The following is a 12,439-nucleotide window of genomic DNA, read 5'->3' as shown; positions in this document are numbered from 1 at the left end:
CGGGATTATATTTGTTTTGGGGTCAAGCCTCCAAAATAACTGAGCAAAAAGCTCAGTGCATGATCACACCACTGTGAAATGTGTATTTGCATTTTCAATCTAGTAATTCACACTCGCAAACAATGAAATTACCTTCCACTGCCGCTAAAGAAAGCCGTGTTATTATTATTACCGGTCCCTCCTTCATGCATATATGAGCTTTGCATTACAACACACGCACGCACACACGGGAATGGGAAGGTATAAACTAGAATTTTAAATTGGACAGTTCTCTTCACGTGTATTGTAGACATGAATAGGACTGACTAGACATCCCACAATTGTATCATGAAGTGAAAAGCTGCATGTTTAGCAACCAGCATTATTTAGCATCCCTGAGTTTCATTTTTAATTTAAAATCTTCCAGCAAGCAGCTGTGTTACTCTGCTGAAAACACAAAAGCCATATTCAAATGATATCTGAGTCATTGTTTGGGGTTGCTTAAAACACTGGCTTGTTCGAAAACCATTCAGCAAAGTTTCCTGGGTTAGATAAAACAGGAAACTGTAGTTCATGAAAGACTTCATGAAGATCTGGTATTATTTGACAGCTCACCAAAAAGGAGGAATGAAGAGTGTGTGCGTGGCTGAAAGGCCTCTTAAGCCAAGAAATTATTGTCTGATCTTTTGCAAAGTGTCTTACGGCACCTTAAAACCTAATAAATTCACCATGCCATGAGCTTTCACGGACTAGAATCCATTTTATGCCTCTGATTAAACGGATTTAGCCCACAAAAGCAGCATGTGTTTATCTTGAACTTGCAACAATATCCTGTCATTTAAAAAAAAATCCAAATAATGTAATTCCAGTGGGATAACCACAGGTACATCTGTTACAGCAAAAACAAAGGAAGAATTTGGTGGCAACTCCAAATGAAATAATTGGGGCGTGAGTTCTTGTGGGCCTGTCCTTGCATCCCTGTAAATCTCTTCCTTAAGATGTCATGAAAGGGGCTGTAATACTGCATCCCCCCCACCCAAAATGGAAATTAAAAGCACACACAAACTCATCTCTCCCTGAAGCATTGAAGCGGCAAATATCAAGGGCACAGGCCGGGCTGAGCTGTGGAAAAGCACTGTGTGCAATTTGCAGGGGGTGTGAGGGTGTGGGAAGGGCACGCAGCTGGCTCAGCCTGGATGGAGGGGCGGCACTGCCGGTGACAAATGGCTGGCTGATACAAAAGAACCTGAGATGGTGACAGGCTGAAGAACAGGTCAATATCAAGCTGTCACAAAGCCCTTCCAGAAGCGTAATTAACTACTTACTAACCTGGCATCATCATTCATTGTGCAGTGGTCAATGGGTGCCATGAAGCTCACCAGCTTGCTGTGGACATGATACCTGGGAGGCAGGGGAAGAGAGACAAAAGGAAAAGAGGAGGCATTAAGTAACCATTCTGACAGAACAGCCGTGCCCATCCCAGGAAAATAGGTCTCTAGATAGGGCTTCAACCTGCATAATCCCTACTCAGTACAGCCGATGGAGGGTAATAACCGTAGGCCGATCTATCTGGAAGGAAGGCTGAGGAGAGGAAAAAAATGGGTCTTCGCTGAAACATTCTAGTTCAGTGCAAAGTACATTTTAGCAGCTGCGTCACAATGGCTTCCTCACGTCCACTGTGCTCCTAGACCAGCTTTTCTCAGCCTTTGGACCCTGGAGGAACCCTTGAAATATTTTTAGGGCCTCAGGGAACCCCTGCACATCCAGGCTCAAATACAGGCCAGAGGTTACAAAATGATTCTATTCGTTTCATGTGTGGGCCTGTAGATATGCATTAACATATCATTAAACTGAAAATAAAGTATTCTTTAATGTGAAGTTGCCCAGATTTGAAATAATTTTTTAAATAAATCGTGATCTCCCAGGGAACCCCGAGGGTGCCAGGGAACCCTGGTGGAGAAACCCTGTCCTAGATCTTTCTCACGTGCACTGCCACCAAGCCAGGTTTCCCCACTCCTGTACCCAGCATTTGATTGTTGCAACCGAGATGCAGGATCACGACTGAACATAATTTTGTTGAATTTTGAGATTATGATTTTGCCCTCTGGAGCAGTGTTTCCCAACCTCGGCAACTTTAAGAGGTGTGGATTTCAACTCCCAGAATTCCCCAGCCTGCACGCCGAATTCCCTAGTCTCGTATCATCTGCACATTTCATATGCATTCCTTCCTTTGTGTCTTCTAGGTTATTTATAAAAGTGGAGCCCTCAATCCCATTTTATACTTCATTTCAGGATGATGTAAAACCACTTATTAGAACGCTTTGACTGGGCATACTCAGCTACTTGCAAACCCACCAGACTGCCGAATTATCTAGCCCCCATTTATCCATCTTGCCCACAAACGATCACAGAACTGGAAGTGACCACAGAATCTAGTATAGGGTTTTTCAAACTGGGTTCCATGGAACCCTGGGGTTTTCCAAGAATTTGACGGGGTAAAATTAAATTAAAAAAAAAAAGTTCACTCAAATGCAACCAGGAGCATGCATGGCAATTTTTCCAAGTCTTAGGGGAAAGAAGTATCGCCCATTTTCTATCACTAGAGCTTTGCCTAGTGATAGGCAATCCCTCTTGATCAGGGATTCCAGGATTTTTTAAAAAAACTAATAGGTTCCATGGCCTGACTAAAAGTGTGAAAATTCCTGATCTAGTGCAACCTCCTGTTCGGTGTAAGATCCACCGGAGCACCTCTGAATAAGGGAACTATCCAGTCTTTGAAGAACTCAACACTTCAAGTGGCAGCCTTGATTTTTGCAACTGAAATGCAGGAACTGACACTTGTCACAAATGAACATAATCTTGTTGAACTTTGAGATTATGCTGCTGCCCCCTAGAGCACTGTTTCTCAACCTCAGCAACTTTCAGAGGTGTGGACTTCAACTCCCAGAATTCCCCAGCCAGTATGGCAATTCATAGTCAGGAAGTATCTCCTCATGTCTAGCCCGGATCTCCTTTTTCATATTTTTACCTAATCGTTCTGGTCCTGACTCTGGACCAATAGAGAACAAGTCCCCTCCCTCTCGTGTGATAGCCCTTCGGATATCTTAAAATATTTGATCTTACACATCTTGTAAGATTACATAATATATGTTTAATTTTTTTAAAAAAATCTGTTCAATTGTGTCAGATTCTTGGAAACTGCCTGGACAAGTCCCTGCAGTTTTCTTGGCAAGGTTTTTCGGAAGTGGTTTGCCATTGCCTCCTTCCTAGGGCCGAGACATTTATTTATATTATTATTATTATTATTATTAGATATTATTTTATTTATTTAATGTTTAAATAGCTGTCTCCAAATACCTGAAAACTGGATCAGGCCTTAAAAACATGGGCTGAAAAACTTAACTTGTGAAGAACCAAAATGTGAGCTTTTGTAATCCAAGGCACTTTTACTGAAAGTGTGCTGTAAAATTGAAAACTGAAACTTCCATAAGTTGAAAAGATGTTCATGCATCATACTCCCCAAGGATCGCTATGTAAGTTGGGTTCACTCCATCACATTAATCCATAATGTCATTTAGTGTGTGTTGTGTGAACCCAGGCAACAGAAGCTTGCATTACAAAATCACAGCTTATAGTGATGGGTGAATAAATTAATGGCCGTGGAGAATTCTGCTCCAACCCTGCTTTTAGATTATGTTAGACCATCCACTCTTTCTGCTAAAATGGATCGGAAATGATCAACATGGTCCAAGGGGTATCTGTATGATCCCCTATTTTGGGAATGCCTTCCTCTTATTAAGAAAAACTATTAAGAAGTGCACAAAATTATTTCTAAATCTTTCATATTTGCAAGTTAATCCTGGCTGCACACAAAAATCAAAGTCTGTGTCTAGTTTTACTTTGGTATGTGTGGGCACCTTGATTATCAGAACTTTGGGAAAAGCATGGGTTTACAGCAGGGTTCCTCAACCTTGGCAACTCTAAGCTGTGAGGACTTCAACTCCCAGAATTCCCCAACCAGCGAAGCTGGCTGGGGAATTCTGGGAGTTGAAGTCCACACAGCTTAGAGTTGCCAAGGTTGAGGAACCCTGGTTTACAGCATTAAATATAATTATCTTAAAATCATTCTAGGGTACCTTCAAGATAGCCCTACCCCACCCCCAGCAGCTTACATAAAGTAGGAAGAATGCAACACTCCATCTCGGTGATCAATATTCTTTTAAAACAGCAGTCAGAAGTATCTCATGGGATATTGGTAGCCCAGGTTCTTTATACATAGCTATTATTGGGATTCTCCAGGCTCATGGAGATCTGCACCAGCACAATGGTCCAGAAATGGAGATTGCCTTGTAGGAATTGAATTCTGTGAGGATGGTTGGTGGTTGGATGTTTCTTTGGAAAGTTATCCACTGATTGGTTGGAATGGCGCATCCCACACAGGTTATAAATAGTAATCTGGAGTGTTGTGCTGAGGAAGCTTTGCCGAAACACAAGGTGAAATGTCTGCAGAAAACTTGACCTGCATCTTGGTGCTAATCTCCCTAAACCTGGAGAACCCCAACAAGGAGAATGTAGTTTGAAGTATCTCACCAGCTAGTTTAACACTCTCAGGAAACCAACTGTTAAAGAGCCCAACAGAAATGTTTGTAACAGAACCATGTTTAGCTTCTTCATAAAAGGTGGTGGCATAATCCAGAAGTTATAAGAGCGGCAGTGGGTAGAATGCCGATCCTGGAAAACGGTGTGCCTTTTTCTACTCACCGGATTTTCCTTCCTTTACTGGCCTTGGTGTCCACTTTCTTCCGAATTTTACTCCTCAACTTCTGGATAGCCAGCCACTGTCTACAGAAAGAGGGTGACAGTGTGGTAATCAGGTTGCCCAGGAAGATCCTTTGGAAGGGGGCATCTATCTCCTTTTCAAAAGTGGTGGAGTCAGCAATTGCAACCAACAAAACATCACCTGCTGCCTCCATCTTCTGAGATGGCTTCATCATATTCATTTCTTAGGATGGTGACACTGCGACTTCAAGATCAGGGCTGTTGAAACTCAGCACCTGCAACAGCCCCAGATGGCTTGCCCCTAGGCCCCAAATTAAAAGTTCTTTTAAAAATTAGAAATGAAAAACAAATGCAGTGCCATGGGGCAAATGTCCTATTTTTCCCAATTCTAAGAGAGGGGGGGAAAAAACCAATATACATACGCCACTTTTTTTGACTCTTACTTAATTAAGGGTATTTATTTAATAACGGCTGCTGGCTAATACATTGGAAGCGTGTTAAAGAAAACATATACCCAAAATGAAATAAAAAAAGAGATTCAAAGGGCTGAAACAGCAACTCACCGCTGAAAAACCACTTGATGCATTACAAAAAGCCCAGGTGCGTTGGCAAAATTGTTTCACTCTTCTTAAAATATTGCCTGGGCTTCGGGTGCTTGGTGTCAAATATATTTGGTGGTCTGGCTGGAATATCACGGGTAACCTCACTCTGCTATAATTTAATGGGATGGAGCCCAAAACACCCCCTGCACTTAAGCAGTTATTACACTGCACATTTATCTGACTTTACAATAAAATAGATTACAGCAATTAAGATTATATTAAGATTGTGGTAATTGGATTTTGAGATTCTCCTCCCTGATGTGGGGCTTTCCAACAAGTAAATCAGGTGAAGGCAGTGCCACTTTGGGTCTTAAAATAAAAATGTTTGTAATTACAATTCCTCCTTCTCCCTCCTCTTCCCAGTTCTACCCAAGTCATCTTTGGCACAAAACTAAAAGGAAAAGAAACTTTTTAAAGCACCCGTCCTATTTTCCCCTTGACCCAGATGGCAAGGTGATGTCCCAGAGAAACGAGATTCACAGGGCGGCCAACAAACTAAGCTGAAAAACTATAAACAGTATGTTTGAAACGTCCCTTTATCATGGAGCTACAGGATACACATCGCTAGAAATACTTGGGAACCGGCAAACTATAAGGGCATGTTAACCTGCCCTAGTTTAAGGAAATTTCTTTTCATGCCAGGCGTATCATTTTACCCTCAGTCCTTTATTGCGGCAGACATAATAAAACTCTCGCATTTTGAGCATGTATACCCATGTGATTCTGCAGAGACTGAAACTGTCCAGCTTGTACTTCCCACTGCAATTTTTATAGAGATACGCATGAACCTAGCACCTAGTCTTCAGCAATTCCCAGGAAGTACAGATGGGTTTTACACTAAACTTTTTTTTTTTTAACAGATGCCAATCAAGAAGCAAGAAGGATTATAGCTTAATACTGCCTGGTTGCAGTGTAAACATGGCAGGTGTAATATGACCCTTACTTTCCAATCTGTATTTTGTTATTATGTATTTAACTAAGTGGATTACAACATACAGGTGGTCCTCACTTTATGACCACTCGTTCAGTGACCATTCAAACTTACAACAGTGCTGAACGAGGGGTACTTATGACCGGTCCTTGGAAGTTCCAACCGTTGCAGCGTCCCTGCGGTCACGTAATCGTGATCTGGCCATTTGGTGCCCAGCTCGCAATTGCAACATTACAGTGCCTCACGGTCACTGAGGCAACCTTCACTGCTTGTTTCTAACAAGCAAACTCAGTGGGGAAGCCGGCAGGAGGTCGCAAATAGAGACTACATGATGTTGCACTTAACGACATCGCAGGATTCATTTAACAATGGCAACTGGAACTGCCGGAACTGCCGTTGCTAAGCGGTGCAGTCACATGATGCTGCACTTTACGACTGTGTCATTTAGCGATGGAAATTCCGGTCCCAACTGCCATAACCAACCAAGGACTACCTATATTTATATTGTATTGATTGCGATTTGCAACTTTTTTTGCTGGTTTCCAGCAAAAAATGTCCATTGGGGAAGCTCGATTTGCTTAACATCCATTGTAAAATGGTCATAAAACCAGGTCTGGTCACGTGACTCATTTAACGACCACAGTGCGTAACAACCAATTTTTCTGGTCCCTATTATGGTTGTAAAGTGAGGACTACCTGTACTTGAAACCTATATTTCTCTTTTTCAGGCTTTTGTTGGCTTCATTTCATGCTGTACTCCTTTCATAATAATTTGCTTGTCTTTATATTTTATATTGTTGCTATTTATTATACTAACTTGTCTTCAGTATTAATTGTGAGCCACCTTCAGAACGTATGTGGGAAGGAGGCAGAGATAAACATACAGGACAGAAGCAAATCCAGGACCAGGCAGCCTTTTTTAAATGAGTGGCAGCAGAAGGTAATCTGGAGCTCAAATTTGGAAGACAAAAATTTTGTCTTTTCAACACAAGTAAAACAGTGCAAAGTTCAACAGGATATTTGACTGGAGCCCAAGTAAACTTGTGGAGGCTGACTGAGACCATGTGTGCCTATAGTCGGTCATCCATAGCACAAATGTTGTGCTCCATCATCTTCTAAACCAGTGTTACTCAACCTCAGCAACTTTAAGATGTGTGGGCCTCAACTCTCAGTATACTTCAGCCAGCATGGCTGGCTGGGGAATTCTGGGAGTTGAAGCCCACATATCTTAAAAGCTGCTGAGGTTAAAAAGCATTGTTCTAGTCCTGTTCTAAATCTTTTCTCTCTCTCTCTAAAAAGTCTTTTGCTTTATGCACTGAATTCACTTTGTACCTTCTCTTTCGGAATGTAAAGCTCACCCCTTCTAATCTTTCCCAACGGAATGAAATTTTATTGCTTTTCAATGTATCTGTCAAAAACATATATACTCCTTTCTTTTTCGTAAAATTCTTACCCAATTTTATGACCGTTTTACAATGGATTTTAAGCAAATCGAGCTTCCCCAATGGACGTTGTTTGCTGGAAACCAGCAAAAAAAAAGAAAGAAAAAAAGGTCACAAATCGCAATCATGTGACTGCAGGAAGCTGCAACTGGTTGTAAATGCAAGACAGCTGCCAAGTGCCCGAATTGCAATCATGTGACCATGGAGGTGGTGTGATGGTTGTAAGTGTGAGAAGATTGTAAAGCACATTTTCCTAGGCTGTTGTAACTTCGGACCATTGTTAAACGAACAGTTGCAAAACAGTTGTTATACAGGTAGTCCCCCCACCCTGTGGAATACGTTGCCCCCAGAGGTGAGGCAGGCCCCCACTTTCCCAGCCTTCCAAAAGGAAGACCTGGCTCTGCCATCTCGCCTGGGGCAGGAGGAGTGGCAATCAATCATGGGGGTAGCTAGCGCCCTGAAGAGGCCCCGGGGAATTATATGTATTAAAGTAAGATCTCTGTATTCGCCATCTTGGATTTTATATATATATTTATATTTTCATGAAGAATTTTGCTTTTACTGTATTTTAATCTGTAGTTATTTTAATTTTATTGTAAACTGCCCAGAGTCACTCTTAGCGAGATGGCCGGTGACAAAATATGAAATATAATAAAATATAATATAATAAAATGAAATATTCTTTTATTTAGCAGGGGGGGAAGAGGCTTTAAAAACAGAGCCTCTACAAAAAAAAAGAGTGTCTGACCATGAGCTATCAGTAGTACAGCTTCTATCTATTGCTAAAGGCTTGTGCTAAAGGATGTGCTTACCTGCCCATTGCCACCTGGTCATTTGGGTCCAAAGAGCTGGTTTTGCGTTCAATAAGTTCCCGGAGGAGCTGGGAGCAAGAGAAAGGGAAATGACATTCAGAAACAGTTCAAGACAAAGCTTAAAGGATTTTGAATTTGCAGGTAAGGATCAAGACGATCTTTCCTAGCTTTGCACCATGACTTCTGAAGCTGGGAGCCACGCTCTCCAAGAATGGCATGTTCTCTTGATTTTCCTTCTGCGCTACACCCAGAGAGATACTCTAAATTATGACTTCTTGGTTTAGGAAAGAAACTGGCTCGTCTTCCATTTCTTGAGTTTTAAACTTCTGGTGTATTGTTACCCTCTGATGTAGCTAAATTAGTGTGATTTGGATGTATTATGGTTCTATTGTTCTTGATTATACTCTAAGCCAGGGTTTTTCCAAGAGAGCCTACTAGGGTTCTGCGACAGATTAAAAGGGGAAAAAAAAAACGTTTGCTCAAATCTGGACAAGTTCTATCACAAGGGCTTTGCCTCTGGATCAGGGGTTCCAAAAACTCTTAAAAAAAAAAAACTAACAGGTTCCATGGCCTGAAAAAGTTTGAGAACCCCCACTTTAAGCTGCCCAGAACAAAGAACAACGCCACTCAAAAGAAAGATTTACAGCCTTGTGGAACTCAGCCTGGATTTCCTCACCAGATTGTCAGCTCTCTTAAAAAAAAAAAGACCACTAAACAATAAAAATGATCTAGTCTATTTGATTGCAGAGACAAGGGTGGCTCAGTAAGAAGCAAGTCTTCCAGAGTTCTACCCAAGGAGATCCACAGGAACAGGGTTAACCAAATGCTGATTTTTTAAGACTACAAAATTAAGCTTACACTGAACACAGCTAAGAAATTTCAAAAGGGAAGAGACCAGGGTTTCTCAACCAGGGTTCCGTGGAAGTCTAGGGTAACACGAGAGGTCACCAGGGGTTCCCTGGGAGATCACAATTTATTTTAAAAAATATTTCAAATTTGGGCAACTTCACATTAAAAAGGTAAGTTTCATTCTTTATTTTTAATTTAAGAACACTGTTAATGCATCTGTACAGGCCCACACGTGAAATGAATATAATAATTTTGTAACTTCTGGCCTACATTTGAGTCTGAATGTGCAGGGGTTCCCCGAGGCCTGAAAAATATTTCAAGGGTTCCTCCAGGGTCAAAAGGTTGAGAAAGGCTGGGATAGATTATTAGTGGAACTTATTTTCCAGTCCAGGGGTTGCCAATCTTTTCAGGTATACCAGGTGCCCCACTGGCATTTAAAGTACTGGAATTCTCACAAGATTTAGGTGTTCTCATGCCCATGATCTCGATGTACCTCTCAGGAGATCCCATGGAGGAATGTTAGCGTGTACATGCTGGGAGTCACAGTCTGGGTATGGGACAGATTCTCTGCTGCTACGGGCATTAGGTTGCCAGCCCTTGTCTTGGTGAATCGAAATGGATTTTCATCCTCCCTTTCCTCTCAGAAGTCTCCTCATTGGAGGTTCCATCAAAAGCACATCAGATACAGGGACTGGTTTGCCTTCTTCATCCCCTGCTAGGGGTTTTGAGCAAACTTGGGATCTCCTACTCATAAGACATGAGAAACTAAGCTACGGCCCCTTCCCAAAACTGTGGAGACACCATACAAACCCAACTCATCCAGGACAAGCCTTGAAGCCCTAAAAGAAGAGGGCCATCATGTCTTTTCCAGTAGGCTTTTGGCCATGGTCATAGCTACACTCCACTGAGCTTGGAAAGGAAGCTTAGGAACGGATGCAAGATCTTCATCACTGGGTGGGGTGGAGGGATCTTTGGTGTGACGGAAAGGAAGCGGGGAAAAAAAATGAGGAAAGCGGAACTCACTTGGGAGTGCAACACAGAATGCCATTAGGAAGACTTATTGTACTACAGTTAATTTCAGGCAAATCAATGAGCGTTGCAGCATTCCCTTCATCATTTTATGATTAGTTTAATCCACCCTGTCTATATCAGCTGAGGATCTTTAAAAGGTCAGGCAGAAAACACAGGGAGAAAGGTGGGTGAACATCCATCTCTGCCCTAGGTGGGTGAGAGAAGTTACACATTAAACCCCAAGCAAGTGGATTTGGCTTCTGGATTAGCCGATGCAGATTAGTTAAATCCGTGTAACCAGACCAGAGGCTAAAAGATGCAGAAGATTCTCCGCTTCCACACTGAAAGTGGGCACATTTAAAATTCCATTGTGCCCACACAATGGGCTACACTGTGATAGGCTGAGCCAACCTTGAAACAGCCAGTCTTCCCCTCCAGGCCCCCATATTCTCTCTCCCGACTCAGCTCACCTTTGTCATTTTTCTTCAGGGCCCACTAGGCACAGCTTCAAACGAGCATTTCGACGCAGCCACCCACCATCTTATTTTCTAAGCATGCCTCTGGGGGCTAAGAGGCATTGTTGGAAACAGAGATTATGCTGAGAGGCTGGTACTTCTACTGTGCGGCATGATACTTTCCCTTTTTTAAAAAATTAAAAGAATCTGGGGGAAAAAACCCATTCAATGTAGCCAGATGGGGCAGGAAGACTGGCAGGGACCCCAGGGTGCCCGTTGGTGCCATGTTGGGAACTCAGGTAGATTTGCCTAGTTAAAGCTACCACCAGATGTCCTCCCTTACTGCAGAATGAAATCAGAACAATAAGGGAGGTTTAACTAGATATTATTAAAAGGAGGTGGAGTTGCATGCTCTTTTCCACCTCCTAATTTATAGCTTCTTCCTGGAATTACAAGGCAAAGTGTTTAGGCAGGAACTTATTTCTCCCCCCGCCACCTCCCACCCAATAGCAATTGTCTTATTTATGCCCAGAGGAAAGTGACAGAGGCAAGGGACTCAGTTATGGAATGACAACTACAGAGACAGCAGAAAAATACACAAAAAGATGCATGAGAATGAAGACAAGCTTTTTACAGCTTTGGTGGCTTCAGGCCAGTTTTAGCAGTCACTTCATCTGGCATTCTTTCTATGTGGTAGAACAGAAGACAATAACATTTCCTCTGCATCCGAGTGGCTTGCTATACCACTGAGGAGCAGAACATTCTTGAATAATGTGAAGAACACTGGAAAAGACCCATTATTGTACTTTCACCAACTCAGATTATTATTTTTTTTTGAAGTTTATGACCGTCTCCTATCCGTTCAGGAATCAGTCACTTTATCTATGCCTCTGTTCCTTGATCTTTTATATAGATAGCTTTATGGATCATTCACCAGGAGCCTGGGTTGGGGTGGGATGGGCCAAGGCCAAGAGAGAAGAAACAGCCTTCCTCTGTGTCCCAGAGCTGTAAGTCAAATCTTGGTAAAGTCTGGCATCTCTACCAAATCGTGTTCGCTGGGCAAACATTATGTATTAATAAAACAAAACAAAACAAAACAAAACTATAAAACCCTTTCTCCTTAAGAACTCTTTTTATCTTTCCCTTTAAAGAAAAATAAATACAACAAGCAATTTTAAAAGCATCCCATGATGGTTCTTCCATTTATTTTCCCCCTTCTCCCCACCAAATTATTATTACTGTAGCAATTATATTCAGGGTTCTTAAGTGCAAAGGGACTACGGTTTTGTTCTCGAGGCTAGGAACCGGAGGGAACAGAAACAAGGAAACCAAACCAGCTTCCTCTCTCTGTGCCGTTTCTCTGATTGATTCTCCCACATCTTCCTGGCTCGCAATCTATCAGTTTATCTCCTCCACTTCATCACAGTCACTCCTGGCAGCCAAATACAAGATCCAAATCCACCCATATGCAGGGTAACACGGCAAACCGATGTAACCAGCGCCCCTGGAGGGCTTGGTTGAAAAGCATGGCTAAGTTCGCGGCCAATACTGTAAGAAGGGGAATTCCCGAACATTTAAG

At 42.2% G+C, this 12,439-nt stretch overlaps 1 protein-coding gene across 1 annotated transcript in view; it reads right to left on the bottom strand.

Annotated features, from left to right (window-relative positions):
- The window catches only part of AATF (apoptosis antagonizing transcription factor), an 89,806-nt gene that overhangs the window by 18,179 nt on the left and 59,188 nt on the right, over positions 1–12,439 (bottom strand). The window contains exons 9-11 of the mRNA XM_063296733.1: positions 8,546–8,613; positions 4,741–4,821; positions 1,309–1,380 (exon numbers count right to left, since the gene is read on the bottom strand). Of these exons, the coding sequence (XP_063152803.1) occupies positions 1,309–1,380; positions 4,741–4,821; positions 8,546–8,613 (221 nt within the window). The remainder of the gene's footprint in view (positions 1–1,308; positions 1,381–4,740; positions 4,822–8,545; positions 8,614–12,439) is intronic.

The sequence above is a fragment of the Candoia aspera genome, chromosome 1, assembly GCF_035149785.1.
Source record: "Candoia aspera isolate rCanAsp1 chromosome 1, rCanAsp1.hap2, whole genome shotgun sequence".
In the NCBI taxonomy this organism is placed as follows: Eukaryota; Metazoa; Chordata; class Lepidosauria; order Squamata; family Boidae; genus Candoia; species Candoia aspera.
The sequence above is the reverse complement of the archived record's forward strand: the minus strand, read 5'-3'. Positions and strand labels throughout refer to the sequence as shown.